At 43.8% G+C, this 27,979-nt stretch overlaps 1 protein-coding gene across 3 annotated transcripts; it reads left to right on the top strand.

Moving 5' to 3' along the window:
* Window positions 1-29: 29 nt before the first annotated feature.
* Window positions 30-27,158, top strand: LRRC74A (leucine rich repeat containing 74A). Of its 3 annotated transcripts, XR_014156877.1 has the most exons (16): window positions 30-327; window positions 2,298-2,420; window positions 3,530-3,705; window positions 4,639-4,746; window positions 7,070-7,166; window positions 8,318-8,367; window positions 9,547-9,628; window positions 12,605-12,690; window positions 14,654-14,848; window positions 16,068-16,163; window positions 17,962-18,105; window positions 20,525-20,632; window positions 21,780-21,865; window positions 23,565-23,642; window positions 25,617-25,691; window positions 26,953-27,158. XR_014156877.1 is itself a non-coding variant. In XM_081863098.1 (15 exons), the coding sequence occupies exons 1-14, from the start codon at window positions 291-293 to the stop codon at window positions 23,623-23,625; spliced, it is 1,449 nt and encodes a 482-aa protein (XP_081719224.1). In that variant the 5' UTR covers window positions 30-290; the 3' UTR covers window positions 23,626-23,642; window positions 26,953-27,158. The 3 variants fall into 3 exon arrangements, 2 of the variants coding, with proteins under 2 accessions (XP_081719224.1, XP_081719223.1); XM_081863098.1 differs by lacking the exon at window positions 25,617-25,691; XM_081863097.1 differs by lacking the exons at window positions 25,617-25,691; window positions 26,953-27,158 and having other exon boundaries at window positions 23,565-23,784.
* The last annotated feature ends 821 nt before the right edge of the window (window positions 27,159-27,979 follow it).

Raw genomic sequence — 27,979 nt, 5'->3', positions numbered from 1 at the left:
AAGTGACCTGAACTCAAGAGGAGGCAAACAGCATGCACAACACTCAGACAGTCCCAGTGACTAGGAAATGTCTTCCTAATCAGAAACAATCCCATCTGAGATTCCACATCACCAGCTGACACCTTAGGTCATGGAAATGTTTCTGTGATGTAAAAAATTGTTATGGTTGGGTAACTCCAGTAAAGATTCTGTTTCAAAAAAATCTGAAATAGAGAGCACAATAAATTACATATAACACTATAAGAAAGGGAAGAATCCACAAGCAGACCGCCTGGTTCCTTAACAACACCATGGACTTTTTGAACTTTGACTTTGAGGAGGATGAAGGTGAGAGTGTTGTATGTGTTTTGTTTAAAACAGCAATCACCAAACGAATGCCCTTAGAGCTTTAGCAGAAATCACAATTATCTGTGTATGTATAAGAGCCAAAAATGGAAAGCAGGGCATTGGTGTCTTGATGAAACTCTGACGTATTCAGGGTTAAGTGAGTCCAGAAACCAACTCTCCCCCACAGCAATCTTTTTCACAAAAAGAAACTAGGAAGTGATGCTCACATGTGCCAGGAATTATAAAGAATCTCAGGCTGATGAAACAGGCAACAACAGTGAGGCTGAGGTAGAAGAACCAACCACTAGTATCACCAAACAGGGTTACACACTACCACAACAGAAAGGTTGTCTGGACTGGTAGGATGGCGGGGAGGTAGAATTAGGGAAGAACATCTGTGCAAGGCTGGCACAATAAAGCAATTGCCTTGGGCAGCAGATGCTATGTAGAGACAGTGGTAGCTTCTCAGTCATTCTACCTAAGCCTCCTACCTGTTCGGTTTTGCCACATGGCTTGTCTTGCATCCCTTCACTTGCCTGCTGCCATCTGGTACAGTGAGGGGACATCCCTAGTGTTGAAGCAGCATTCAGCTGCCCATCCAGCTGGCTTCTGAATATGGAACCAGGGAAGGGGCTCACTACCTTATCCTTTGCTGCAAACATTGGGCCAACCCTTCTTGGGTGGTCCATTTCGCTTTTCAAAATAAGGGGTTGACCCTAGATGGCTTTTTTGGATCCTTTAGTCTATATTATTTCATTTCATTTACAAGCCATTCATCCATTCCAACACCCACCAGAATCTTTGATTGTAAGTCAAGAAAGTTTTGAAGCCCAGTTCATTCTGAATTGTGGCTATCAATTTTGTTATTTATTATTATTATTATTATTATTATTATTATTACTTATTAAATTCGTATAGTGCCCTCCATCTGTAGACCTCAGGGCAGTTCACAACTCGAAAACGCAAGATAGAAAACAAAATACATAATACAAGAACAAGAAGGAAAGAAAAACAAACCAATAGACCCAACACACACCTGTCAGTGGCCTCGACTAGCACTCTTTTTTCCCACCCATATCGATACCTGAATGGCTGAACTGGGGATCATTCGTGTCAAGCTTAAATATTGAATAACACTCAAGAAGGTTGCAGAAGTGCAGCTCAGTAACCCAATAAGTGGAAGGAAGAGGTTGGTCACCCTGTGCAAAAAAAGAGATTAAATAAAGAGTAACACATTTTTGTTCCTTTCCTTCATTTGGCTGGACGAGGTATAGCAACAAATCCCTTGTACAGTTTGAGTTGTCTTAAGGGGCAGTTTTCCAAAGCTGTTTCTGCCTAATTGTAAAATAAATTATGAATTGGAGGTGAGAGAGGTGGAATCACATCTAATAGCATCTAGTTACAAATCTTGCTTCCAGTACCTGTGCACAGTGGCATTCAAACCATTTCATCTTATTAGAGAACAGCACAATCCCCCCCCCTCCAAAGCCTTCTCTGCCTGATACAAAACACAGCCTGCGTGTCTTCCAAGTTAGCAACACAAGCAAGAGATGAAAGCAGTTGTCATCATTTTAGGTGGTGGGGTCAACAAAATGTGGGGAGCCCAGTCACAGTAAGTGATTGTAGGTGTGAGAAATGACAAACACCAAGAAAGGAGGAGAACCTCATTTGAAATGAGCAACAACACACCCACTGCAAGGCGAACATCACAAGACAGCTAGTGGTGGACTTTTCTGGATCTCACAGCAGAAAGCAACCATCAACCTCTGACAGCTTTTGGGTGAGTGTCATGCACACTGGAGAGAAGGGCAAAGATCCATGGATGGGGAAGGAGAGAGAAAGCTCTTTAAGGCGCTTGGGTTCATGAATGGTTTCACTGATGGGCAACGAGGGCTTCTTGTGTAGTGTAATAGGCATAGCAAGGGGCTTGTATTCCTATTGCAGAATGTGTGCAATTAATCTCATTCCAGATGAGTATGGCGAGATGTCGGAAGGCAGCACGTCTGCAGAGATCCTGTCTGTTACTGACACCACTGACAAAACAGAAGAGAAGTCAAGGGATGAAAATTCTGACACAGACCTTGAGATAGAAGGTGGACTGTTTAGTATCTTGTCTTCCAGCCAAACCTTCCCCCTCAGCCTCATAATAACCTTGTAAGATAGTAGTGTCTTTGTCAAGGACACTCCGTAGTCATGGCCATAGCTGGGGGAGGGGGAGTTGCCCCACCCAAATCAAGCAAATCGATAAAAATAAACTAACTGAGGTTCTGCCCCCCAACATAAATCTTGGCTACACCCATGTCAGTAGTTGTCCGTTTAAAAGTATGGGTTCTGTTGCTAAACTGAGGAATGCCTCTATAACCTTCATTCTGGTTCATCAAGGTAAAACAAAACATGGATCAGCCACAGATATCAGTGTCGAAGTTATTTGATAATAGTAGGCCTTGTCAATCTTATTTAACTGAAGGCTAACGCGAGTTGCTAGCCACAATGGCTAAGCTCTTGCTCCACAGTCAAAAGCAGTAATGCTTCTGAATTCCATTTGCTGCAAGCCTAAGGGGGAATGGGGAATGTTTTTCTGCTCAGATCCTGCTTGCTGGTTTCCCATAGACAGCTGGTTGGCCACTGTGAGAACAGGATGCTGGACTAGATGGGCCATTGACCTGCTCCAGTAGGCTCTTCTTATGTTCTTAGTCTCAAAATGTTACACAGGAACCACAATCTAGTTCTATTTGCACTTACTTGTACGTGACTAGTAGCCCAGCCAGTGAATGTACAGAGACATCTGTATCAGGAAGCCATCAAATAAAATGTGGACCAGCCATGTACAAGAATGTGCACCTACATCAACCCTGCAAATGGATTTTCTTTGTTGTATCGGTTTACCTGGTTGATATTGAACATAAATAGGACTGATTTGACTATAGATGCAGTGCATATTGTAGTGCAGGCTTAGCATAACTGGAAGGATAGAGATATTTGTGATCTTATGATTCTTTCCTGGAATCAGCGTGAGTTTTGCACATTTGCAAGGCATAAGGGAGAACTTCAGAGGTGTTCAGTTGCCTAATATTTTAGGGGCCATCAATTCAAACCTTTCCTTAGCGACTGTGCTACTGAAGTCTAGGTCAGGACACGGCTGTTTTCTTTGTAGTGATCACAGGGGAAATGCTATGCCAATCAGACTGGTTTGCTTTTCCAGATGTTGACCGATCATTTGCAACCATAAAGGGTGCAGAACTCTACATAGAGGCTTGCAAGCTGGTAGGAGTGGTTCCTGTCTCGTACTTCATTCGTAACATGGAAGAGCCCATCATGAACCTTAACCATCATGGGCTTGGACCCAAGGGAACGAAAGCCATTGCCATTGCTCTGGTTGTAAGTACTTCAGAATAATAGTCCACACTATTTCACATCAAGTTGATAGGCTTTTTCCCAGTTTGGGGAGAAAGAAGATTATTCTTAAATGTAGGAAGAAAGAGGACACTGTCTTATCACTAGATCTGTTAACCGTACTGCGTAAATGGCAACTTCCCTGTCCCCATATTTCCCCTTCACATTTGGAGCTTTAACCAGAATTGCAATTGTATTGATGTCCTTTGTTTACACTCTGCAATGTGGTCCCACACTGTTTTCCCCATCAGAATCACATTTCCCAGCTCTTACTAGCCCTGCTAGGGGAAAGGTTGGTACCTGTATTATTAATTTTGTAAACCGAAGAGGTTCTATTTACAACCAAGATGTAAACAAAAAAACAACAAACAGCCTGTCTTCCTCCCATGGTAAATACTGCCTTCAGGGTGTGTGTGTGTGTGATTTTGATCAGAGAATTAAAAAAGGTAAAGGGACCCCTGACCATTAGGTCCAGTTGTGACTGACTCTGGGGTTGCAACGCTCATCTCGCTTTATTGGCCGAGGGAGCCGGGGTTAAACAGGAAACTATCCCCCTCCGCGCACATACACACACACAAACAAACACAACTATCCCAATATAATTCATCTGTCTCCTCTTTGTAAATTATCCCAAAGTTGTTTTTCATCTAGGAGTAAAGATCCCAATGGTGTCCTAATCTGCTCCTCTGCTTAGCTGCTGCTTAAACTTTTTTTAAAAAGCCCATTAGCTGCATTCATCGAATTAACTTTCGCTCCAATGTTAACTGTCCGGGCTTACAGTTCTTTGTGGTTTTGTGATGTCGAGCTGCGAAAACTAATATTTTGGGCAAACAGAGAACTTTTAAAAAGGCCTTTTCTGTCAGTCAGTTCTGCTGATTTCCTGTACAGTAGTTCTCTATCCCTCTTTGCATTCTTTAGTCCAACACAACCATCACCCACTTAGAGCTAGAAGATAACTGGATTCTGGGCGAAGGAGCCACATACCTGGTGCAGATGCTGCGGGAGAACTGCTACATCCAGGAGATGGTACCCAATCTTTCCCTGTATGGAGGGTGAAGGGAGTTCACTTACTTGACGAGTTCATTCTTTTTTTGGTATTGATTGTTATTGCTATTATTGATGTGCAAAGTGTTTTACAACCTTTTGCTTGTTTATCTCTGGAAACTGTTCACTGGCCTTCTCATTTCACAATAATCACTTACATGTTTTCAATGCATGAAGTCCCATGTTCAGCCCACAACCCTTCAGTTATATGTTCTCGTTTACAAGGGCTAGGAAGGACTTAGGTCTGGAACCCTAGAAAACCACCAGAATCATAGTAGTGGATTGAGCTATTGGCAAAACCTATTTGGTGTTTCACAACTTTCTGACTAGTTGCAGGACCTTAGCCAGACCTAGCAGAGTAAACACAGAATCCACGGAAGCAATTGGCAACTTGGCTGCAGACAGAATAGACGAAGCAGGAACCAGGAACTTGTAGTTAGGTGTTTATTATATACAGTGGACTATTTACAGGAACAGAACACAGATCTTTTGCTAGCTCTCTCATACACGACTCACAACTCCTACACTGACACACAGAACTCTGAACCTCTGAACCTCTGAACTACTGAACTAACACATTCCAGTTAGTAGGCCATTAATTATCACTCCCTTGAGAGAGCCTGACCAATCAGGGGGAGGTCTCCATGTCTCTGTTATCACCAGGCAGACTTACTCCTTCAGATTGCCTTCTGGCTGTCTGCCAAACCTTAATTGACTCTGTGTGAGTAGCTGCACATACACAGTTTCCCAACAAGATCAGCTTCAGGATTTTGGGAGTCCCCAAGCAAGAGATTGTTGATATACCTTCCTATCTGGTGATGAGAGCCTGGAGACCATCCCAGGGCCCTCTGCAGAAATGCCATGTGCAGCAGAGCTAAGCCCCACATCAAATTATTTTGAAAGCTAAATTTAGCTTTCTAAAATATACGTATCATTGCCCATATCAGTATTGCCCGTAAGTAGCATCTTCACACAATCTCTTGAGTTCCATGTGTAAGTTCATCATTTGAATTCTGCATTAGCCCCTAGAATAACATCATACTCTGGGCCCATATTCACACAAATCTGAAAGGAGGCTTATCCATAGATGTGCATTGAAATTGTAAGGAGAGGAGAAAATGTCACATTTTCTTGCCATCCTGTTTGTGAATACAAGAAGTCAGGTCCCAAATACACATGACTTTAAATAAATTAATGCAGTCAACATGCAGGTTGTTTCAAATGCAAATAGGATCTAGAAGGAGGGTGTAGTATAGTAGGGAACTGCAGAGTGTGGAGAGTATAAACCTTTCCCTTCTGCCAAGGTCTCGCCAAAAGTGCTGCCCCCAACAAATACAGTACTCACTGCTGCTTGTACCAGGAGAGAAGCTTGCATTATAAACAATGAAAACTCCCCTCCTTCTGCAAATAGCAGGTGGGGATGGACTTTCACCTGGGCCAGTGACTCAGGGTAAAGGTTAAGATCTCCCTCCATGCATCTTACTATTTCAATGCTGCTCTCTCCTGCTTCAGATGAAAAATATGCACATTATATATGTATTTTAGGTGCAATTACTGTTTGACATACATATTTATATTTTCTCTGTGTATTTTATTTAATAATACATTTAAATGCATATTTTGAGATGTTCAAACTGTGGAGAAGTGCATCACAGCATTTGGAGAACAGAAACATCAGCTAAGTTTTGATCCTCACCAGAGGTGCCAAGTTCTGTACCACATTGGGGGAGGGGGCCTTCATCGTGTGCATGTGTCATCACACAAGCGACACACATCTGTGATGTAAAGCACATCGGAAGGAGGCCATGAGGTCTGGAGAGGCCCGCTGCCACCGCAGGGAGGCCCATGGAGGCCCTCCGTCACTGCAGGTAGGCTTGACGGGGCCCTCCACCACCGTGGGTAGACCCGACATGGTCTAGCCCCTCAAGATTAGGGGGGGGGCTCAGCTCTACCCCCACATATGGGGGGGGGGGCTAAGCTGTCCTCAGCCCCATAGAGTTGGTGCCTGTGATCCTCACATGAATCTGAGCGGTGTGTACCAGTTCATTTTGTATCTTTGCAAAGATTCGACTCCACTTTCCTCAATTTGGTGCCCTCCAGATGTTTTGGATGGCAATGCCAATCAGCCAGTGTGGCCAGTGGTAAGGGGTTATCAGAGATGTAGTGCAATGACATCTGGATAGTACCATGTTGGGGGGAGGCTGGTCACATTCCTCAAACACCTCTTTATTCAGAACAGCTTCATCCTTTTAAGATGTTCGTCCTCTTCCCTCACCTTATCCCTCCCCCCCCCCATGCATTTCAGAATATTTCCAATAATCATCTCAACACAGAAGGAGCTGAAGCTATCTGCAGGATGTTCTACAATAATATTTCGAATATCCGGGCTGTTCAGCTTTCAGGTACAGTTTCTACCTCTATAGGCACAAGTGGAATGATGCAGCAACACTGATATTTCTGAATACTGCACACAGGAACACATGAAAGTAGCCTTCCTCAACCTGGAGTCTTTCAGATGTTCTGGACTGAAGCTCCTTTCATCCCTCCCTGACCATTGACCACTGACCATGCTGGCTGGGGCTGATGAATGTTGAAGTCCAAAACCATTTGGAGGGCACCAAGCTGGGGAGGGATATTAGACAACAAGGCTGGGAAGACCTGTGCCTGAATTCCTGGCTACTTCCAGTCAGATCAGGCTATACTGGGGCTAGAAGAATAAATGAATCTGCAGATTTTCATGTTTTTGTTATAAATGAGTGAGGGTCAAGTGGGACCTGCAACAAAATGTTGCAGTGTGGAGTGCTTCCTATTCATGATGCCAACCAACCATACCGTTTTCTAAGGGCCTGTCCACATTTCAGCAGTATTTAGCTGTTAGTCCACTTTTACCCCATTTCAATTAGACTGTAGTCCCGACCTGCACATATTTGAAATTGTGTATGAGGAAGAATTTTGGTCTTTGCCGTTAATACCAGTAGAAGTTCCCTTTTGTCTCCACCTTCTAATGTTCTGATTCTATTATGTGTGTGTGAATGTGAACACCATGCATTACATCTGAGTCATTCCAAAGTAGGAAGTCTGTAAGCCCTTTGGAAAGAGCCATGAATAGGGATGGAGAAAGGAGGGGAGGAAATGAGAGAAACAATCTTAAACCTCTGCTTTGTTCTGCATTGTTTTGACGTGTGACGTTTGTAATACACAATCCATGTCTGGGGAACACATCACACAAGTCAATCTCTACAAAGGAAAACTGTGCATGCATTGTACTGAGCAACAAGTTCACATAAAGCTATGGCCAGTGCTTTTTTTCTGGGGGTACACAGGGGTAAGCATAGCCCTCAACATTTTTTAGAAAAGAAAAGAAAAAGGCACTGCCCATGGTACATTTAACAGGAGGACTCCAGCTCCAAATGCAGCTGTTTCAGTCATGCACAAAAGATATATGTACTTTGCATGTGTTGTCTGTGTGATTTTCCTACATGGAAGTGAGGTCAATGCAGGTACTTGACTCGTGTGAAACAGCCCTCTCTTAGCATCCTCTTTTCCTCTTCAGGAAACAACTTTAGGGAAGAGACAGCACCATATTTTTCGGAATCATTAATGGTGAGTAACTTGTGAGCTGGGGAAACTGGGAGTCTGTGCAAAAGGCCGTAAATGAAAGGTTATGGTGCACCCTTCAAAGTGAGGGATGGCAATGATCTCTGGCAGCGGGAAGAGAAGCTACTTCATGCCTTGTCTGCTCAAAATCGTTCTCGCCAAACTTTGTTTATTCATGCAGTGGGGGGGGGGGTTTAGTCCCTACATCTTTCCCCCTGCAGATAGGAAAAACTGCTGTCTGTAGAAAGTACGAACAGGCGAATGGCAGGAAGGGAAGAGCCTCTCACTCCGCCCACCTAGTGGTCACCTGCTTTTCTTTCTTTTTAAAATTGTCATAAGGGAGCCTAATGGAACTGCTTCTCATGTTTAATTTAGCCCTAAGAGGAAATGTGGGTTTCCCAGAAGGTGCTGTGGTAAGAGGTACCATCATATTCCATGCACTGGAGGACTGGGGAGGGAGTATCAGAGAATCAGAGAATAAGAGACCAGAAGAAAAGAGGAGGGGGGATATTTTCTTTCATGCTATACTGACAATGTTCTTCTCAAGTAAATGTACTCAGTACTGTGAGTAAAAAGGAAGAAATAGCAGCACACTGTGTTGAGCACGATTTGTTTCATCCTCCCCGCCCCCAATGCTCCACTACAGGGAATGAATTCCTTTGTGCTTGTTGACTTCCTCTTGGGTGAAATATTATTGCTGCTGAACTTTCTGGGTTTTTTGGGTTGGGTTTCTTTATGGGTCACTGTATTGAAATTTTGAAATGTTGAAATCTTAATCAGAGGCAGAACTTTGGGGTAAGGTGTGCATTGAACCAGACACTGAGAGTATGCCAGCTTATAAAAATACTTGCAGTGATGCTTCAGAATACCAGTTGCTTGAAAGCACCGGAGGAGATTGTTCTTGCGCTCAAATCCTTCTTGTGACTTTCCCACAAGCATCTGAGAACAGGATGCTGAACTATATGGGACAGTGGCATGATCCATCGGGCTCTTACTTAGGTTCTTTTGTCATCATTGTCAGTATTTTGCTGGACTAGGTTGATGCACACCACAAATGGGTGTTTATGTGCACAGGAAGCAATGATCATTAGATACTACAAATTAGGAAAACGGGATGTCTAAGTCCAGTGCTTGGTCTGAAGGCTGCAACTGACCTCGTAGGTCTGTGACCATTTCTCTCCACAGGTCAATTACAGAGTGATAGAGCTGGACCTCAGCCACAATGAGTTTGCTGACAAGGGAGGAGAGCAGCTGGGACAGATGCTGGGTAACCTTCATTATTTCTACATGGCTACCAGTGGGACCAAAGAGTTACGTGCTCCCTGCTTCCACAAGCAGGAAGAAGTTCCAAGGGGCAACACTACCTGTTTCGTTTCCTTTTGGAGGAGAGACAGACCCTCCAAGTGTCCCTATTTTCCAGGGACGTCCCTGATTTACAGAAGCCGTCCCGGTTTCTGATTTGATCCAGGAATGTCCTGCCTTTCCTTAGGATGTCCCTATTTTCATTGGAGAAATGTTGGAGGGTATGGAGAGATCACTGGAGTCTTCTGCTGCTTTTGTAACAGTTGGCTTATTTGCAAATATATAAATATAGCACAGGTGGAAACTAGCACATTAAGCATTCTTAGCAGGCAGCAGATCCACTAACCCATTCATCATTTATTCTGCAAAAAGCCTATTGTGCAATGGCTCCTTCTGAAGCGGTGCATTGGTAAATTTATCATAACCATTTGTTCAAAATGTAAGAATTAAAGAAGACTTTGGGAAAGCTAATATACCATGCATGTATTTTAATGTTGGTACTTTGCCTTCCAAATACAGTATGATCCTGACAATTTATAATATCTCTTGACTGTGTAATCCTAGTTTCACCCTTGCAAAACTAGTTCCCAACACCCATAACAAATTACAAATTACAGTTCCCGGGATTCCTTGTGGGAAGCCATGTGCTTTCAGTGCTTTAGATGTATGGCGGACTGCCAAAACAAAGAAAGCTAATCAGAAGGAGTTTTTTGTGTAAAGACTGCAAGCTCACTTCAGTTCTTGTACTGAAAACAAATTTCTCAGCTCATAATGTGCTCAGAGGCATTCTGCATCATTTGTTAACTGGCTCTGGTTGATAAATCTTTGAGTTCTAATTTTCAAAAAAATTGGAGTGTGTGTCTGACAAACCTGAAGTCTGCTAACTCCTGCTCTGGAGACAGAAATGCAAAATAAATAAGCAGCCTCATCATTTCATGGATTTGAGACCATGTTGTGGCCAGGAGGCATTCCATAGGCGCCAAGTCTAGCTCCCACAATGTGAGCTCTGACGTGACTTCCGGTTACCTGAGACCTCATGAGACCTTCTGGTGGAAACCGGAAGTTCCTTTTGGAGGTCTTGCAAGGTCTCGGGTGTAATCTCTGAGGCCTCGGAAGAGCTGCTGACCTGCCAACCCAACGTCACATCATAACCTGGGGGCCAAGTCAGTGCCTCTGAGGCATTCAGTTTACTTCTGGAATAGTGGGTAGCTTTGCCATTCCCTATTGTGGAAGGAAAAGAAGGCTGGCCTTACCATGAACAATTCAAGCAGTAGTTTCCAAGGGTGGCCTTGTCAACTTTTGTCTTCTTTCTATCAGATATACAGTGGTACCTCAGGTTACAGACGCTTCAGGTTACAGACTCCGCTAACCCAGAAATAGTACCTCGGGTTAAGAACTTTACTTCAGGATGAGAACAGAAATTGTGTGGCGGCAGCAGGAGGCCCCATTAGCTAAAGTGGTACCTCAGGTTAAGATCAGTTTCAGGTTAAGATCGGACCTCCAGAACGAATTAAGTTCTTAACCCGAGGTACCACTGTACAACATAATTTTGATTTATCGCTTATTGGACAAATAAGCTTCTCTTTCTGGGAATAACACCCCAAACTTTTAGAGCATTTCTATTACACACAAACAACACATTATTATTTTTTGGTGTTAAAATGGATATCAGATATGTGATTTCTAACCAGATAAGTTTCCTTGAAATTAGCCTGGAGCTTACCCCCTTAGCAGAAATAGCATTTTCACAGAACCAATTCAGCATTGTTAATGTTATTAATCCAGCATGAAGGTCAGCGGGTGTCTGCAAGAGGCAGATAAATCCATCATTATGATGAGAACCAAAGGGGGTGGTGGATAGATAGCTTGATATGCTTATGCCTCCGTCAGAATCTGGCTTGGAAACAAAGGCTTGCTTCTAAAAAAAGGATGCGCCATCCCAGCAGCTGTGATGTGGTGCCCTCCACATGTTGCTGAATTCCAACTCCCAGCAGCCCCAGCCACTACGGTGGGAGTTGTAATCCAGCGACATCTGAGGGACACCAAATGGGCGACTTCCATGAACCAAGAGGGAAAGCTTCTGGGAATGTATAGGAATCCAACTGTTTTCTCAGATCTCTTTCCACCACAGCTCTGCAGAGGCACAATTGGGTCCCAGAATTAGAATCACCTTAGAAACTCTTGACTGATTATGTTTCAGTGTACCTGTGTGTGTGTGTGTGTGCGTGTGTGTGTGTGTACACACAGTGTATATATATATATATATATATATATATATATATATATATATATACACACACACATACAGTGGTACCTCTGGATGCGAACGGGATCCGTTCCGGAGCCCCGTTTGCATCCTGAAGTGAATTCAACCCGTGCATGCGCGGGTCGTGATTCACCGCTTCCACGCATGTGCATGACGTCATTTTGAGCATCTGCGCTTGCGTGAGCAGCGAAGCCTGGAAGTAACGTGCTCCGTTACTTCCGGGTCACCGCGGAGCGCAACCTGAAAATGCTTAACCCAAAGCTACCCGAGGTATGACTGTACTGGCTTCAGAAGGCAACTTGGTTGCCCCTTAGAAGTCTGGCCACATCCCTGGGAAAGAACCGTCACTGTTGACAACTGTTTGCCATGACTGTATCATTGCTGCTGAGGCATTTCCAGGGAGTGGGGAAGGCAGAAGTTGGAAGGGGCAGGAAGGCTTTCTGGTGAAAAGCAAAGAAAAAGCCTCAGCCACTTCATATTTAATGGCAAGAACCAGCCTGCCCCCAAATATGATCCCCACCACCCCTGAAACATACAAAAATCCCTGGGCCGTCCTAATTATGTCAATGCGAGTCTGGGATCATCACAGACCCGCCTCCAAAGAGCCATTTATTTTCACCCACCCCAATCCTTTTCATCCTCAGCAAGTTCTTTTCTTTTTTTCTTTCTCCTCAGCCAACAATGAATCGCTGGAGGTTCTGAACCTGAGTTGGAATCACCTGCGCATGAAGGGGGCTGTAGCCCTGTGTGCAGGCCTCAGGGTAAGACTTTGTTGGGCCTCGCCCTCGCGGATCCTGGGGAGAGGGTCCCGGGAGCAAGGCGAGGCTGGAGACCAATTCAGGAATAATGCCTGAACAGGACCGGAGTGTGGGGATGAAGAGGCAATGGTGGAAAAAGGCCTGTGGTGACTGGGAGCAGCAAACAGGGTGCCCTTGCTGCTCAAAGTACCTTTTACTGCCCCATCTCATAGATGGTTGGGGTGGCGGGGAGAGTGCTGTTGCGCTCAGGCCCCTCTTTCTGGTTTCCATGGGCATCTGCTTAACCGCTGTGAGAATAGGATGCTGGAGTAGATGCACTATTGGCCTCATCCAGCAGGCTTGTCTTATGCTCAGTGTGGCAGCAAAATGGGCATGCATTGGGAATTGGCACATGTGCATTTTTCCTGGGGGTACGCAGGGGTACACATACCCCTAAACATTTTGTGAATCTAACGGGAGAAGAAACTCAAAATTTAAATTTTTTTAGTTTCTTCTCTAGCACGGTGAATCGTCAGTTCCGTTGAATAGCACGTTGATTCGTCAGTTTCGTTGTTACCACCTCCTATGGCAGCCTCATTTCCTGTCACAGTGTTTCCTGAGTCTCAGACGGAAGTGAGCGTTTAATGTGTGAAGCAGTGTGGAATGTGGATGTGTGTTTTACTGATGAAAGATTGGCCTCACTGAGGGGCTGTATTTCAATACGAGTCGGAAAATAACTGAGCTGTCAGCTGTGTAATATGAGACAATGCATGTTCTTTGTACTTTTGTACTGTATTTATTTTCCCCGGTTTGAACTATAAAATAGTGATTCACTTGAGCCAAAATGAGGTACCCTTAAACATTTTTTGGGGGGGGGGGAAGCACCTGGTAAAGCAGTACCACACCCACACCATCCAACTTTTTCAGATAAAAAACCGGGATGAGCAACATTCAGGACACGCTCCTGGGCAAGTTACGTGACCTGTGCCACTATCTCGCCCCAAAAAAGCTTTGGGGGGGGGACAAGGTAGTGTGTGATATCGTGGCACCCAAAAGGGCCATTGTGGTCTTGCTTGAAAAAACAGGACCCCCTTTTTTTTCTGGGTCACTCTGTGGGTATGCCGTACCTACCTTGCTGCAAACTCCAGGTGAGGCCCCTCTAAGTCAATCCACATTCCAAAGTCCAAATTGGGGACTATTATTTATTATTTTCAAACACTTTTATACCCCACCAGTTTATATTTTAGAAGATTTCAAAGCAATGTATAGCAGTGACTTTTTTAAAAGCATAACTGAAACCACAACCTATGAGCTTGGAATATAAACTAGCCCTGTGAGGAAAATTTTGGCTGGTGGTTATAAGCTGGCACAATTGCCTGGCTCCGCTAAAAGGATTAAAAATAATAATAAAATCACTGGTGTTTGGACAGGCACCAAGAGGAAATCGGGCTACTTTATTGTTTGGTGGTGCTATTATGGGTATAAGTTAGAACCATTATGTGAAAACTGGCACTGAAGGAGCAGACAGGATTTTGTGACTTGCAGCTGATCCTAAAGGAATTTTGGAAGAGCCATTCACATTGTAATAAACTGGACTTTAATCATCAGAGAGCTTTACAGTGCCATCCTCAGCATGTCTTCTTGGAAGTAAGCCCCTCAGTTGGTACCCATCTGTCTCAGGAGACAATGGAGGAGTGTGCCTTGTGGGGGGGGGGGGGGAGTGTAAAGTCAAACCTTTGGGAGTTACAGCGCCTGCTGTGGCTGTAGGTAGTGATATGGGAGAGACATGGTTTGTTGCAGCTGGGCAGATGAAGGTGTCCGTTTGTTCTCCTTTGGCGTTTCTTGTCTCTGTGCTCCTCCCGAAGAGTTCTATTTTTATTATTTCTATTATGTCTCCAGAACTGGTTCCAGGGTGATTTACAGGGTTAAAAAGAACATGAAACCACAAATAAATGTTAATTTCTCCCCTCTCTCTCTCTTTCTGGAGGCCAATGGAGCATTGAAGGTACTGAACCTTTCATGGAATGGTTTTGGGAATGAGGGTGCTCTGGCCCTTGGGGAAGCCCTCAAGGTCAACAATGTGCTAAATGAGTTGGACATCAGCAGCAACCATATCAACAACGAAGGGACGTTAAAGTTGTGCAAGGGGTTAGAAGTTAATGGTACCCTTAGAATCCTGAAGGTAGGATTTTATTTTCTGAGCGGGTTTGGAGCTTGGCAGCATATGGTATATGAATGAGGTTTTGTTTTTGTAAATTGTTTATTCAAAAGTATTCCTAAACCACTTAATTTTTTTTTAAAAAGTCTAAGTGTTCAACAACCCTACAAGTGAATTTAAAGAAATGGGAACAGTATCATAAAAGCAGAAGTCAAATGGTACAAAGTCCAGCCTATTGATCAGAGAAAGCCAGCAAAGAAAGATACGTCTTTACAAGATGTTGGGAGCAAATAATTGATGATGCTTCAGGTATAGCTGAAGGAAGGGCATTCCAAAGTGGAGGAACGTGTTAAACCGAAAGGTTTTTGTTGTTGTTATTTGTTAGCTGAAAGGCTATGTCTACATCTACAGTTCTCTAATCAGGCTGACATGAAATTAAAAATGAGAAACTCAGTGGAAAAAGTGGGGGGAAAAGAAGAAATATCATGATTAATAAATCACACACCATTAAGAAGGGCAAGATGCCACATAAAACTTAGGTTATAACTTACATTAAGTGACTGATTTTTGATTAAGTGAGAAATGTAGAGACAAACATATGATGTATATGCCAAAGGGAGTTCACAACCTATCTGAGACACTACCAAATGTCTTCTGTTGTTTTTGAATTCTCTCTTCCTCCACAGAAAGTGTGGCTGAAGAACCAAGCTGTACACCCCCCCCCCACATGTTATAATGGTAGTGATTAGGATTTGCCCTGACTAAATTATTATTGTTCACTTTAAATATCTGTTTATATTTACTGTTATGATGTAGTAGATATAATCGGGACAATTTATTTATTTATGAATGCACTTTCATAAAAATATATAGCAAAGTGCAAAATATAAGAATAAAATCAACAAAAACATCAACAAAACATCAATAAATATAAATACAGTACATACTGATTTGTTAAAATTTTCAGGCAGCCCGGTGTGTCCCTGCTGCTCCCACCTCCCAGTCAGCATACCATAGATAGCATAGATAAGCAGTGCGTTCCACTGCTCTTAGTCCTGTCACTATAATTCCCATTTCTCAGATCAAGAACTGAGGTAAAGCGTTTATGTATTGCCACACAATATCCATGTCAGAACTGGAACAATCCCAGACCTTTCAACTCAGTTCCATCAGTAGTCCATTCCTTTCAAGCAAGTGAAATATTTCCTGTCTTCAGATCATCTCTGATTTCTTTTCCTTATAGATGTCCCACAATCCCATTACAGTAGAAGGCGCCATTGCTCTCATCTCATGTGTCAGAAAGAACACAAGCACCAAAATGGAAGAAATCAATATTTCGGTAAGAGGATGCTAAGGGAGAGTTCAGTAGGCCTCATAATTCATAATGTTGAAATGCTGCCTAGGCACAAATGCAGACAATTCCAGCAAGAAAGAAAAGTGTGAGGCAACTGAAGAAACTGGTGTGGCTGCATAAGGAGCTTACAGATGAGCTGAGATTTAAGAAGGGCATCTATTAAAAAATGGAAGAAAGGGGAAATCATGGAGGAGGAGTATACACGAGTAGCCGACAGTTGCAGGGAAACGGTCAGGTGGGCCAAAGCTCAGAATGAACTCAGGCTTGCAAGAGAGGTTAAAAATAATTTTTAAAGGTTTCTTCAGCTATGTTTGAAGCAAGAGGAAGAGCAAGCAAGTAGTAGGCCCTCTGCATGGAGAAGATGGAGAAATGCTAGGAGGTGACAGAGAGAAGGCGGAACTCCTCACCACCTACTTTGCCTCTATGTTCACCCAAGAGGAAAGTGCCCAATCTGGTGATAACAGAATAAACAATGCAAGGAGGCAGAAGCAGCCCAAGATAGGAAAAGAGGTAGTAAGGGAACACCTAGCTACTTTAAAAGAATTCAGATCTCCAGGACCTGGTGAGCTGCACCCAAAAGTACCAAAGGAGCTTGTGGATGTAATCTCAGAGCCTCTGTGTATAATCTTTAAGAATTCTTGGAGAACAGGTGAGGTCACTGCAGACTGAGGGCAGGTAAATGTTGTCCCCATCTTCACAAAGGAGGGGAAAGAAGTCCCAGGTGACTACCAACAAGTGAGCTTGACATCAATACCAGGAAAGGTCTTGGAACAGATAATTAAACAGTCAGTTTGTGAGCACTTAGAAAAGGATGCAGTGATTACTAACACCCAGCATGGCTTTCTCAAAAACAAGTCATGAAAGACAAATCTCATTTCCTTTTTGATAGAGTTACCAACTTGATGGATCAAGGGAATGCTGTGGACATAGTGTATCTTGATTTCAGTAAGGCTTTTAACCAAGTCCCCCATGATATTCTTCTGGGAAAGTTGGTACAATATTGGATGGATGAGATAACTGTTAGATGGATTTGTAACTGGTTGGCTGACCAAACCCAAAGAGTGCTCACTAAGGTTCTTTGTCATCCTGGAAAAGTGACAAATGAGAAGCCACATGGTGTTGTCCTGGGTTCAATCCATTTTCCATTTGTGCTGCATCTTTTTAGATTATAAACCTGAGGACAGGGGCTGTTTTTAGTGATTGGCAAATCACACTGGAGCCCCTTTTTGGTTAAATAGCAGTGTGTGTGTGTGTGTGTGTGTGTGTGTGTGTGTGTGTGTGTGTAAATAGCAAAGTAAACAAAAAGTTAGAAGGGAGCAGAATCAATTATGCAAAATGAGAGCATTTGTTCTATTCATAGAATTCAATTTTTGGATTGCCTGGGCCCCAAATTTTGATTGAGATGGATTGCACAAGGTACTCTCAGCCTATCCCCTGGACATTGAAACCAACCAGACAGGCTCCAGGGTTGTCATCCCATTGTAACCGATCACAGTGGAACCTCAGTTGTCGAACGTAATGCATTCCAGAAGCCTATTTGGCTTCTGAAACATTCAAAAACTGAGGCTCAATGGGGCAGTCAGCAAGCCCCATTGAGAAAAAAGAAAAAAGAGAAGCCATTCAGCTTCTGAGGCACGTTTAAAAATGGAACCATTCACTTTCGGTTCGTTGGAGTTTGGGAGCCGAAACATTTGGCTTCTGAGACGTTTGGCTTCCAATGTTCCACTGTATATGGAAATGGGATCTAGCCTGTCTGTCCTAAATCCAATCTGCTCTGCTTTAGAATGTGCTGGTGAATGAAGGCTTCATCAGGTTGCTGGATGTAGTCTGTGACATACGGCCTGAACTAGATGTTGTCTATGGAGGGGTTGGAGGCCACGTTGCCCATAAGATTCCACCACGGCCAGATGCAATGAAGCTGATTCAGGTGAGGTCCTCTTCTTGCATTTTTGTCATGTCAAAGAGAGAGAGAGAGTTTACTTCTCTTTGGGTAGCAGTGGAGAACCCATGGCATTCCAACAATGATTAGGCTCCCATCAAATGGAGTTCAGTAACCGACAGGCCACAGGTTTCCCATTCCTTTCTTAGTGGCCTTGCTGCACAGTCAGGCTTTTCAAACAGTGCCTCCACCACTGGTTATTTACAGTCTGCACGTCTTATCTCAAGGCTGCACTTGTACTACAGGAACACTGCATTACCGGAGAGAGCACACCCCTTAAAAGCCATGCTTTTGCTGCTCATCAAAATGAGGTTACTTAGGGTTGCCATACGCCTGGTAAATCCCGGACATGTTCTCTTTTGGGGGGCCAACATGCCCACCCATGGGGAATTTTTACATTTTAAAGGAAATGTACGGGGGTTTTCATTTGTTTTTGGCACGGGTGCAAGCCACGGCTGCTGTCACCCCGAGCTTGCTTCCCTCATCTCTCCTCTGGAGCAACGTTATGAAGTGTGTAGTTTGCATGCAAGCTTGCAGTTCTGACATGTAACCTGATTCTCAGTTCTAGGGAATTTTTGATGTTAGAACCTGGATGTACTCAAGAGTTGGGCACCCCAAAAATTAACAGACAACAGAGATACATCAAAAGGGATTCGGCTTATTGTCTCAAAAAAGAGAATTAGCACTAAAATATTGTTAAACGTCAGAAAACAGCACACTTACACTAGCCTTGGTTTAAAGGTAAAGGTAAAGGGACCCCTGACCATTAGGTCCAGTCGTGGCTGACTCTGGGGTTGCAGCGCTCATCTCGCTTTATTGGCCGAGGGAGCTGGCATACAGCTTCCGGGTCATGTGGCCAGCATGACTAAGCCACTTCTGGCAAACCAGAGCAGCGCACGGAAAAGCCGTTTACCTTCCCGCTGGAGCTGTACCTATTTATCTACTTGCACTTTGACATGCTTTCGAACTGCTAGGTTGGCAGGAGCAGGGACCGAGCAACGGGAGCTCACCCCGTCCCGGGGATTCGAACCGCCGACCTTCTGATCAGCAAGTCCTAGGCTTTGTGGTTTAACTCACAGCGCCACCCGCGTCCCTTAGCCTTGTTTTAGAAGAGTTTAAAACCAAAATGCCTTTTCGACATAACCCTTCACTGCCCAGAGTGGCTGCAGCAACCCAGTCAGATGGGTGGAGTGCAAATAATAAAAATACTATTATTAAAGGTACAAGAGACCTTTAATAATAATCTGGCCATGCTACACATAAACCAGCTTCCTAGTCGACTCCTGTTTTCAAAAGCATGCATTCTCTACAAGACTCAGTAGATGGTGCTATTGAATGGGAAAATAACATTACAGTACTTCTGGAGGGAAAGCAATTACTCTCCAACCTGATCTACCGTAATCCATAAGGGTGGCATACTCCAGGTGTTAGGGACTACAACTCCCATCATCTCTGATCATTGGACCACACTGGCTGAGCCTGATGGGAGTCCATCAGCTTTGGGAGGGTACCACATTGGCTATCACTCCCCTACATTTTGAGGGCATAAACTGCTGTGCTGAGACAGAGGTTCACAGGAGCCAATATAAGAGTCTCCTCCTAGCAATATGAAGACCCAGGCCTGGAGTCAGCCCAAATCTTCTTTCCACAATTCTGAAATATAAACACCCTAAAATTTGACTAGATTACTCACAGCTTAGTTGCATTGTCTTCGATAGTGCTTGCTCCCAAGTAAATGTGTATTGGGCTGCAGGCTAAATTGCATGTGGCAGTGTATCAAGTTGTGAGAGACCTCTTCCAGTATCTTTTGATTTTGCAATTTATTACCAGGCCTTTTGAGTCGATAGCAAACATTTCAATAATAAATCCCATGGTGATAAAATAATCCAAGAGAATAAAACAGCGCAAAAATAATCTTAACTTCTTCCTCAGCACTGACATATTTATAAAAATCAACACTGTTCTTAACTGCTTAAAAGAGAAAATAGAGCTGGCCTGATGAGCATCTCTGGGGAGGGTATTCCATTAAGTGAGTGGCACAACTAAGAATCATGTACTAATCTTAGGGCCCATCCGTACCATCCGAAATACCGTTTAATGCCTTGAATATTCCTGCAATGGGCAGGTTTAAGTAAATGGATGATATTTTCAGTTAATAAAGAGCACCCAATAACATATTTGTATTGTAAATGCTTAAAGATAAACAGGAAGGAAGCAAAAGAATAAGCAGAATCGCTTCAAGAGTGGTTCTATCTAGTGGTTTTGAGCAACAGAAAATGTAGCCTCTGCATCAGAAGTCCAAGGTGTAGATATAATCTGAATATATAAGAAAAACAGTAAATGCTATCCAGGGGAGAGGGATCAGACTTGTGGTCTCACATAGGTTTCTTCTATTTTCTATTCCTAGAACTATTTAGATGAACACAAGTTGAGGCTCTGGGACTTCTTTAGGAATATGGACAAATATGGCAACATGAAGATTCCTGTGGCGGAGTTTCGAAGAACCATGATGCTGGTATGTCCCAGAGGCTGACTATACTAGAATTTTAAAGAGATTTGATTGGTTTAAATTATCACGGATTCTCTCAAAGACCCCTGGGTCTTGCAAGTTCACTGGGGTGTCTGCAATATTGGCTGGGAGGACTTCAGCCCTTTCCCGGAACTGCAGTTCCCATGTTTTCCATTGTTGGAAAGTGAAACAGTCAAGCAAGTATGGAAGCAATTTAAACGTTTAGTGTAGACAGATGAAAACAAGACTCATTTTCTCACATTGGTACATCTCTAGCTACTCCAAGTCCCTACCACAAACCCTGTGGTTTATTGTTACAATATTTCATTTTCATCCCTGTAAGTATTGCTGGTACAGAGAAGCAGATGGGAAGAGAGACAACTGGCTCATCAAACAGTCAGGAAAAGCTGTGACATTTGTTGGCAGGGGTCGTGGCTGTTTAGAGAACGAGACGAGTTGCAGAGATTGAGCCATCTGAACACATAACTCAAACAAATCAGTGTGGATGCGCTGAAACATTATTGGCCAAAGTCTAGATATGAGATTGGCAATGGGCAGGGATGGGTGCTGAAATTAAAATTCAGAATTGGTAATGGACATAAATATTGGAAGTGGTGAGCGAGGGTCATGAGAGTTGGGTTTTCCACCTTGTGTTTCAGGCCAGGAGTGCCAGCTTGGCTCCCGGGGCCGTGGGTGCCATGCAGTGTGCATGGCCATGGCACCGAAATTTGTGGGTTCCCAGCCCCTTCATGGGAAATTTTGTGGGTGCTTGGGCATCCAGGGCCCAGGGAGTTAGCACCTATGTTTCTGGCAGTTTGAGGTGTATTATTATAAACAGGATGTGTTTAGAGATGTTGAGTTAGGAGGAGTTAGCAGGCTCTGTCTCTTGCAGGGTCCCTTTCTCAGCAGATAAGATAGGGAAGAGAGGGAGGTGGGCACTATTACCTTACAGCCACCCAACAGAGGAAGGAATATATCAGGAGGGCGGAACTTCTGTCCCTCCAGATGTTACTCGACTCCAGCTCTGGCAAAGCCAGTGGCCAGGCATGACGGCAGTTGTAGTCCATCCACATCTGAAGGGTCACAGGTTCCCCATCTCTGGAATATGTAACTGTACTCCATTTCAATAATGTTATTCTTCTTGTATCACAAGCAAAAAAAGATCCCCTTGGACCGGGTACAGGTTGTGGAGCTGGTGCGTAAGCTAGACCAAAGCAGGACGGGGTACGTGGACTACAGGTGAGTAAACGGTAGCCAGATTTGGCCTGTTACTGTATTCTCTTCTCAATTTCTGGTTTTCCGTCAAGAGATCAAATAGATCTCTCAACCAGGCCACAGGTCTGCATTTTCCTATGGCATGACTTCCAAAATTGTTCACCTTTTACAAATCTGCTTGGAAAAGGGTGCATACACTGACCTCCATGGCGTTCTTTTGAGTTAGGAGGTGTCAGCAGGCTCTGTCTGGACAGCAAGGAAGGACAACAAGGAGGGAGCCAGTCTAGCTTCTCTAGGGAGGGAATTCCAAAGTCTGGGAGCAGCCACTGAGAAGGTCTGAAGGTGCTAAGGCTTGGACTTTGATGGCCTCTAAGGGGTGGGATGCGGGTGGCGCTGTGGGTTAAACCACAGAGCCTAGGACTTGCCGATCAGAAGGTTGGTGGTTCGAATCCCCGGGACGGGGTGAGCTACCGTTGCTCGGTCCCTGCTCCTGCCAACCTAGCATTTCGAAAGCATGTCAAAGTGCAAGTAGATAAATAGGTACCGCTCCAGCGGGAAGGTAAACAGCGTTTCCGTGCGCTGCTCTGGTCCGCCAGAAGCGGCTTAGTCATGCTGGCCACATGACCTGGAAGCTGTCTAAGGACAAACGCCGGCTCCCTCAGCCAATAAAGCGAGATGAGCGCCGCAACCCCAGAGTCAGTCACGACTGGACCTACAGTCAGGGCTCTCTTTACCTTTACCTTTAAGGGGTGGGCAATCTTGTATGCTTCTTCGTTGTTCTTTCCTTTGTAAATTCAGTCTCTTCGTTGTTGTTGTTGGTGGTGGTGTTAAAATTATTACCTTCTCTTCAGTAGCATGTCCCAGGATGGGTTACAACAATTTTAAATGTCAGAATTAAAAACAGGCCTTTGGCCTCAACACTTCCTAAGAGCCTGAATGTAGATTCATTTCTAAAGTGATAATAGAACTGTTTTAGTGATAATGCTATATGCTAATGTTTCCCAAACTTGGGCCTCTAGCTGTTTTTGGACTACAGTTCCCATCATTCCTGAACACTGGTCCTGCTAGCTAGGGATGATAGGAGTTGTAGTCCAAAAACAGCTGGAGAACCCTGCTATCGGGTTTATTGTTTGGACAGCTCACAACGTAATGGCCAGTGCATATTGCTTCCAGCCTCTGGCAGGCTGGTTATGTGCCTTCAGTATCATGTGCAGGCCTGAGCCTTCGGCACACAGCCACACAGGGGGTAATTATGTGTCCGAAGCCGATTTCTACATGTGATGCGGTGGATAGATCTGACTGTGGGTTTGAAAGCAGCACATGCAAAAATACTCTTGCTTTGTTTGTTCTGTGCCCAGCGCTAAGTTCTTTTCAAAGGTCTGTTGGGGGATGAGGGAGAAAAAATCAGGTATGCATCCCATATTGCGTGAGCAAAAGATAGCTTGTACAGGGCTCTGTTTTCCAATTTTGGGCAATTTCTCCCTCCCACTGCAGCCCTATATGACATAGCTCACCATGTTTGGTAGCCCCCCCCCCCAGCCTCCTGAGATGCCTTTCAGGGGGTAAAGGGAGCAGCATGGGGTGGGGGTGGAGAGAGTGGAAGGGAAAGGAAAGATCCATTGTGCAACATTCTGCTTGTGCAACACTGGATAGAACTCTCAGTAAACTTTCTTTTTTCAAAAAACAAATCCTCACTGTTTTTTTCCTTCGCCTTTCAAATTAGTAATTATAAAGTTGAGGAGCCAGAAAAGAAGCCTGAGGTGGTGGAAGAGGAAGAAGGCTAATCAGGTCCAAGAGTGAGGTCAGCCAGTGAAGGATGGAAGGATAAGTTGTGTCAGGAAGCTAAGAAACATGTCCTGTGGGCTGAGGGAGATGTACTGGAAGTGGGGAAATAATCAAAAATCTTGACTTTAGATTGTAAAATATACTGAAATATCAACTGATTTCCAAAAGAAAGAAATACAGAATCTAAAATATTCTAGGGGAAACACAGTACAACCCCCCGAAGCAGTGCATTTATGATTATTATTATCTTTACATTCCCATGTGGAACTGTGTGTGTCATGGTCACCAGTTAGACATTCCTGTCATGATTCTCCCACCTAGGCTCATGCATGCCATTTTGCGAAATCCTTTTCGTTTCAGACATCATCATCTAATATGCTTTATATTTATAGTGTGGCAGAAGCAGTTTTAGTGCTTTCTAGATCAGGAGATGAAGAGCCTCCAGGTGTTGACAGACTCCAGTTCCCATCCGCCCCAGCCAGCATTGTCAATGGTCAGAGATGGTGGGAGTTGTAGTCCATCGGGAGTGCGCTGGTTCCCCATCTCTGCTTGAAACAAAGACACATTTTTGCTGTTTCTGAAGCAAGCTCTTTTAAAAATTAGTCTGGCAAGTGATGAATAACACACACACTTCTCCCATTGTGTAATTTGTTTGTATTTCAACCCTTCAGCAGCCATGCACTTTTCTGCCATACAGCTCTGATGTGGAAGTAAATCCATATTGACAGTCAAATGGAATCCAAACCCATTAAAAACCCGCTGTGAAATGTTTTTTAATTTTTTTTTGAAAAATATATTGAATTTGCCATAGCTCACCATCACCATCTAGTGTCACATTTGTATACTGCACTTTACAATACAGCTGAGGCCTGAGAATGGGCAATGCTGGGCTTGGTAGACAAATAGTCTGACTTGGCATAAGGCAGGCACTGATGTACTTATGCTCCTAAATATTTGTATTCATTAAGATAGTATGCATAATTGTAGACTAAAAGCGAAAACATTAAGATACTTCAAATTGCTGTGATTTAAGGATGAAGAGTAAGTGTAAAAGTTCCAATCAGTCTGCCTTCCTTGCACACTGAGTTCCTGTTTCTTTCAGAAGAGTGAATTTTAGCAGGTACAATATTTGCTTTACCTGCATAAATTTCTACTCCTACATGACTATGGGCTGTTTGTCCCACCGCTTTCCCCTGGAAAAACCCACACTTTAGTGCTGAATCGGAACAAATGGCAACCGGGTTTTTTGCAGATTGCCCATTTGTTCCGATTTAGCACTAAAGAGGGAGTTTCTGGTGGGAAGTGGTGAGGCAAAGGCAAAACCCATGCTCAGAACCATGCTTTCTAGACACAGGACAGGCAGAAGTGGGGATAAGCCCTAAGAAAGATTTGGAGGTTGTCTTTTGTGCTTCAGATTACTCCAGTCAGCACATTTTGAGGCATGCCTGTGGGATCTGGACAAATTTCTCAAAACAGCTGAGGCTTCCTAAGGAATTTTGCTCTTCTTCAAGAGCTGAGATCCTTCTCTTGCTTCACTGCGTGACAAATGAGATTAGCTGTATTGCAAATTGCAAGGCACTGTTGTTTTGCAAAGTAGCAACAATGGGCTGTGTGATCTGCAGTGCCTCCCTTCTCAGTATTTTGCAGGAGGAATTATCATAATGTTAAGTTTGCACAAATAAAGCGGATTAAAGTGCTCTGTTAATGTGCAACAAATCCCCCTCTTTAAAAAAAAAAACCCACACCACCGACTTTTTGTAGTTTTGAAAGAAACAGAGAAATACATGGAAAACTCTGAAATGAATGAATGGTTCATTACAAGATGTACAAACACTCCACAACAGTATTAGGATGAATGCAGAATGAATGCTCATTGTCATATAACCACCCTGTAAACAAAGCAGAGGAAATGTGCAGTAAAGACCAAACATAGTCTAACCACCTTGTAAGCTTTGTGTAAGCAAATCAGGTTGAAATGCTGCATAAACAGGTCATCTGGATGAGCCCTTAGCTAGAGATACAGAGAACCATTGAGCGGCTGGGTCACCATGTCAAAAGTTTAAAGGTGAGTAAACTGAGTTCAGGGATGCGGGTGGCGCTGTGGGTTAAACCACAGAGCCTAGGGCTTGCTGATAAGAAGGTCGGCGGTTCGAATCCCTACGACGGGGTGAGCTCCTATTGCTCGGTCCCTGCTCCTGCAAACCTAGCAGTTCAAAAGCACGTCAAAGTGCAAGTAGATAAATAGGTACCGCTCTGGTGGGAAGGTAAACGTGTGCTGCTCTGATTCGCCAGAAGTGGCTTAGTCATGCTGGCCACATGACCCGGAAGCTGTATGCCGGCTCCCTCGGCCAATAAAGTGAGATGAGCGCCGCAACCCCAGAGTCGGTCACAACTGGACCCAATGGTCAGGGGTCCTTTAACCTGAGTTCATGTGAGGCTGTTTTAGAGGAGCCCAAGATGCTTCTTGTGCAGATCCAGCCTTTAGATGAGATTTACCATAGTTTTCCGTGTATAAGACAATTTTTTTGTTATAAAATAATGTTAGAAATTGGGGGTCATCTTATACACTTATAGTACAGAAGGGGGGCCGGGCGATTGGTTGCAGCCGTGAGCAGGAGATTGTCAGCAGCGATTTAGCGGGTGATTGGTGGCTGTTGCAAGGGCTGATGTCGATTGGCTGTTGCTGTGGCAAGTGGGTGGGTGATTGGTGGCTGTGACAAAGCCTGTTGATGATTGGCTGCCACTGTGGCAACTGGGCAAGCGGTTTTTGGCAAGCACCCACCCACCCACACAAAAAGCTGAACAACTCTGGGCAATCTCCCCCCATTTTCTTAATTTGGAGTCCCCCAAAATAGGGGTCGTCTTATACATGGGAAAATATGGTAATTCTTGACAGAATGACTAAGTTCCATAGCAGTAGTTAATCCAGTAAAAGGCAGGTCTGTAACAGATATATGATTCTGTGATTCTATGAAATTTGTGAAACCATTTGTTTCTTAATACAGGGTACTTTGAATCTCACCATTGCCCCTCTTCAGGAATATGATATTATACAAGTTTGATAATAAGAAATGTGGCACACTGATAGTTCACAGTCTTTGAGTAAGCTAAGGCAAATGAAGAGTCTTAAATCATTGAAAATATCTTTATTTGGTGGGTTGGGGGGAAGCAAATGCAAAATAAGCTCAGGCATATAAGAAAATACACACCAAAATAGCATGCTGACTTAGCTAAAACTCCGACTTAGCTAGAGGATGAAAAATGCTTTGTCAGGACTAGATAATAAGTTTCCATAGTTATAAAAGAAGTTGCTGTTCCGTTTGCAGGTTGGCTTCTTTATCGCAGAGAACAAAGCGAGCCCAGGAGGACTGTATATTGTACTTATTTCAAACATCTGAATTGGCTCTTGGTTTCCCGGGTTCAAGGATGACGATCCAATCAAAGGGCTGTTCTTTCTTTAAAGGCTTTATGCAGCCTCTGTAGATGGAGAGAAAGAAGGGCATGAATGGAATAAAATTGATGCATTGGCTAACTCTCCTGGGAAACCGAACTTCTTTTAAAATCCTAATACGAAATGTTATGTGCAGCAGACTGCATTATTCCTCTGTTCTGTACAGTGCCTGGCATCCTGTTTGTTTGCACATGTAAAAGCATTCTCTAAAAGCTTTCACTTTGGCCAAAAGGGGTCTCAGAGCTGCTTAGAAGCTCAGTAGGGAGACAGTCCCTACCCTGCCCTCAGGCTTACAATCTGAAAGAGATGACACACTTAAAGAAAAATAAATGGGGAGGGAAGAGGGGAATGCAAGCTTAGGCAACCAAGTTAGAGTTCTTACGCAGCAGCAGCAGCAGCAGCAGGGGTGTCCACCAGCTAGGACAGAAAGTCAGGTCTCTGTTTGTGCCCTCCAGATTCAAGTACATACTAGTATTTTAGGTTTGCACCGTTAAAGTGCATCAAAATTCCCTGTTGCCTGAGTGCAACAAATCCACTTTAAAAACAATGCACAGACTTTTTGCAGTTTGGAAAGAGACAGGGAAATGCATTGAAAAGTGTCAGATGAACAAATGATTGATGGGAGGGCTAGAGATGGGAAGGCCTGGGGAAAAACCCGGAAAAATTGGGAAAAAACCAGGTTTTTCCAAAGCTGATTTTTCCCCAGGAAAATGGGGTGTGTGTGTGTGGAATATTAAAACTATATCAAACTGGGTTGTTTTTTTCAATTTTTCTGGAAAAAATAGCATTGTGAAAAAATGGGGGGAAATACCTGGTCCCCCCCCCCAAAAAAAATCCTCTTTTTTTCCAGGCCTTCCCATTTCTATGGAGGGTGTGTAGACACACCACAAGCAAATCAGAAT

The sequence above is a fragment of the Podarcis erhardii genome (genome assembly GCF_964252035.2).
Source record: "Podarcis erhardii genome assembly, chromosome: 1".
Taxonomy (NCBI): Eukaryota; Metazoa; Chordata; class Lepidosauria; order Squamata; family Lacertidae; genus Podarcis; species Podarcis erhardii.
This window is presented reverse-complemented; position numbering and strand designations above follow the sequence as displayed.

Excerpts from the sequence above, each read along its gene's own strand:
- LRRC74A (XM_081863098.1), top strand. The coding sequence starts at position 291 with ATGGACTTTTTGAACTTTGACTTTGAGGAGGATGAAG. Across the intron at positions 8,368-9,546 it reads ATTTTTCGGAATCATTAATG|GTCAATTACAGAGTGATAGA; the intron begins GTGAGTAACTTG and ends TTCTCTCCACAG. Across the intron at positions 16,164-17,961 it reads TGGAAGAAATCAATATTTCG|AATGTGCTGGTGAATGAAGG; the intron begins GTAAGAGGATGC and ends GCTCTGCTTTAG.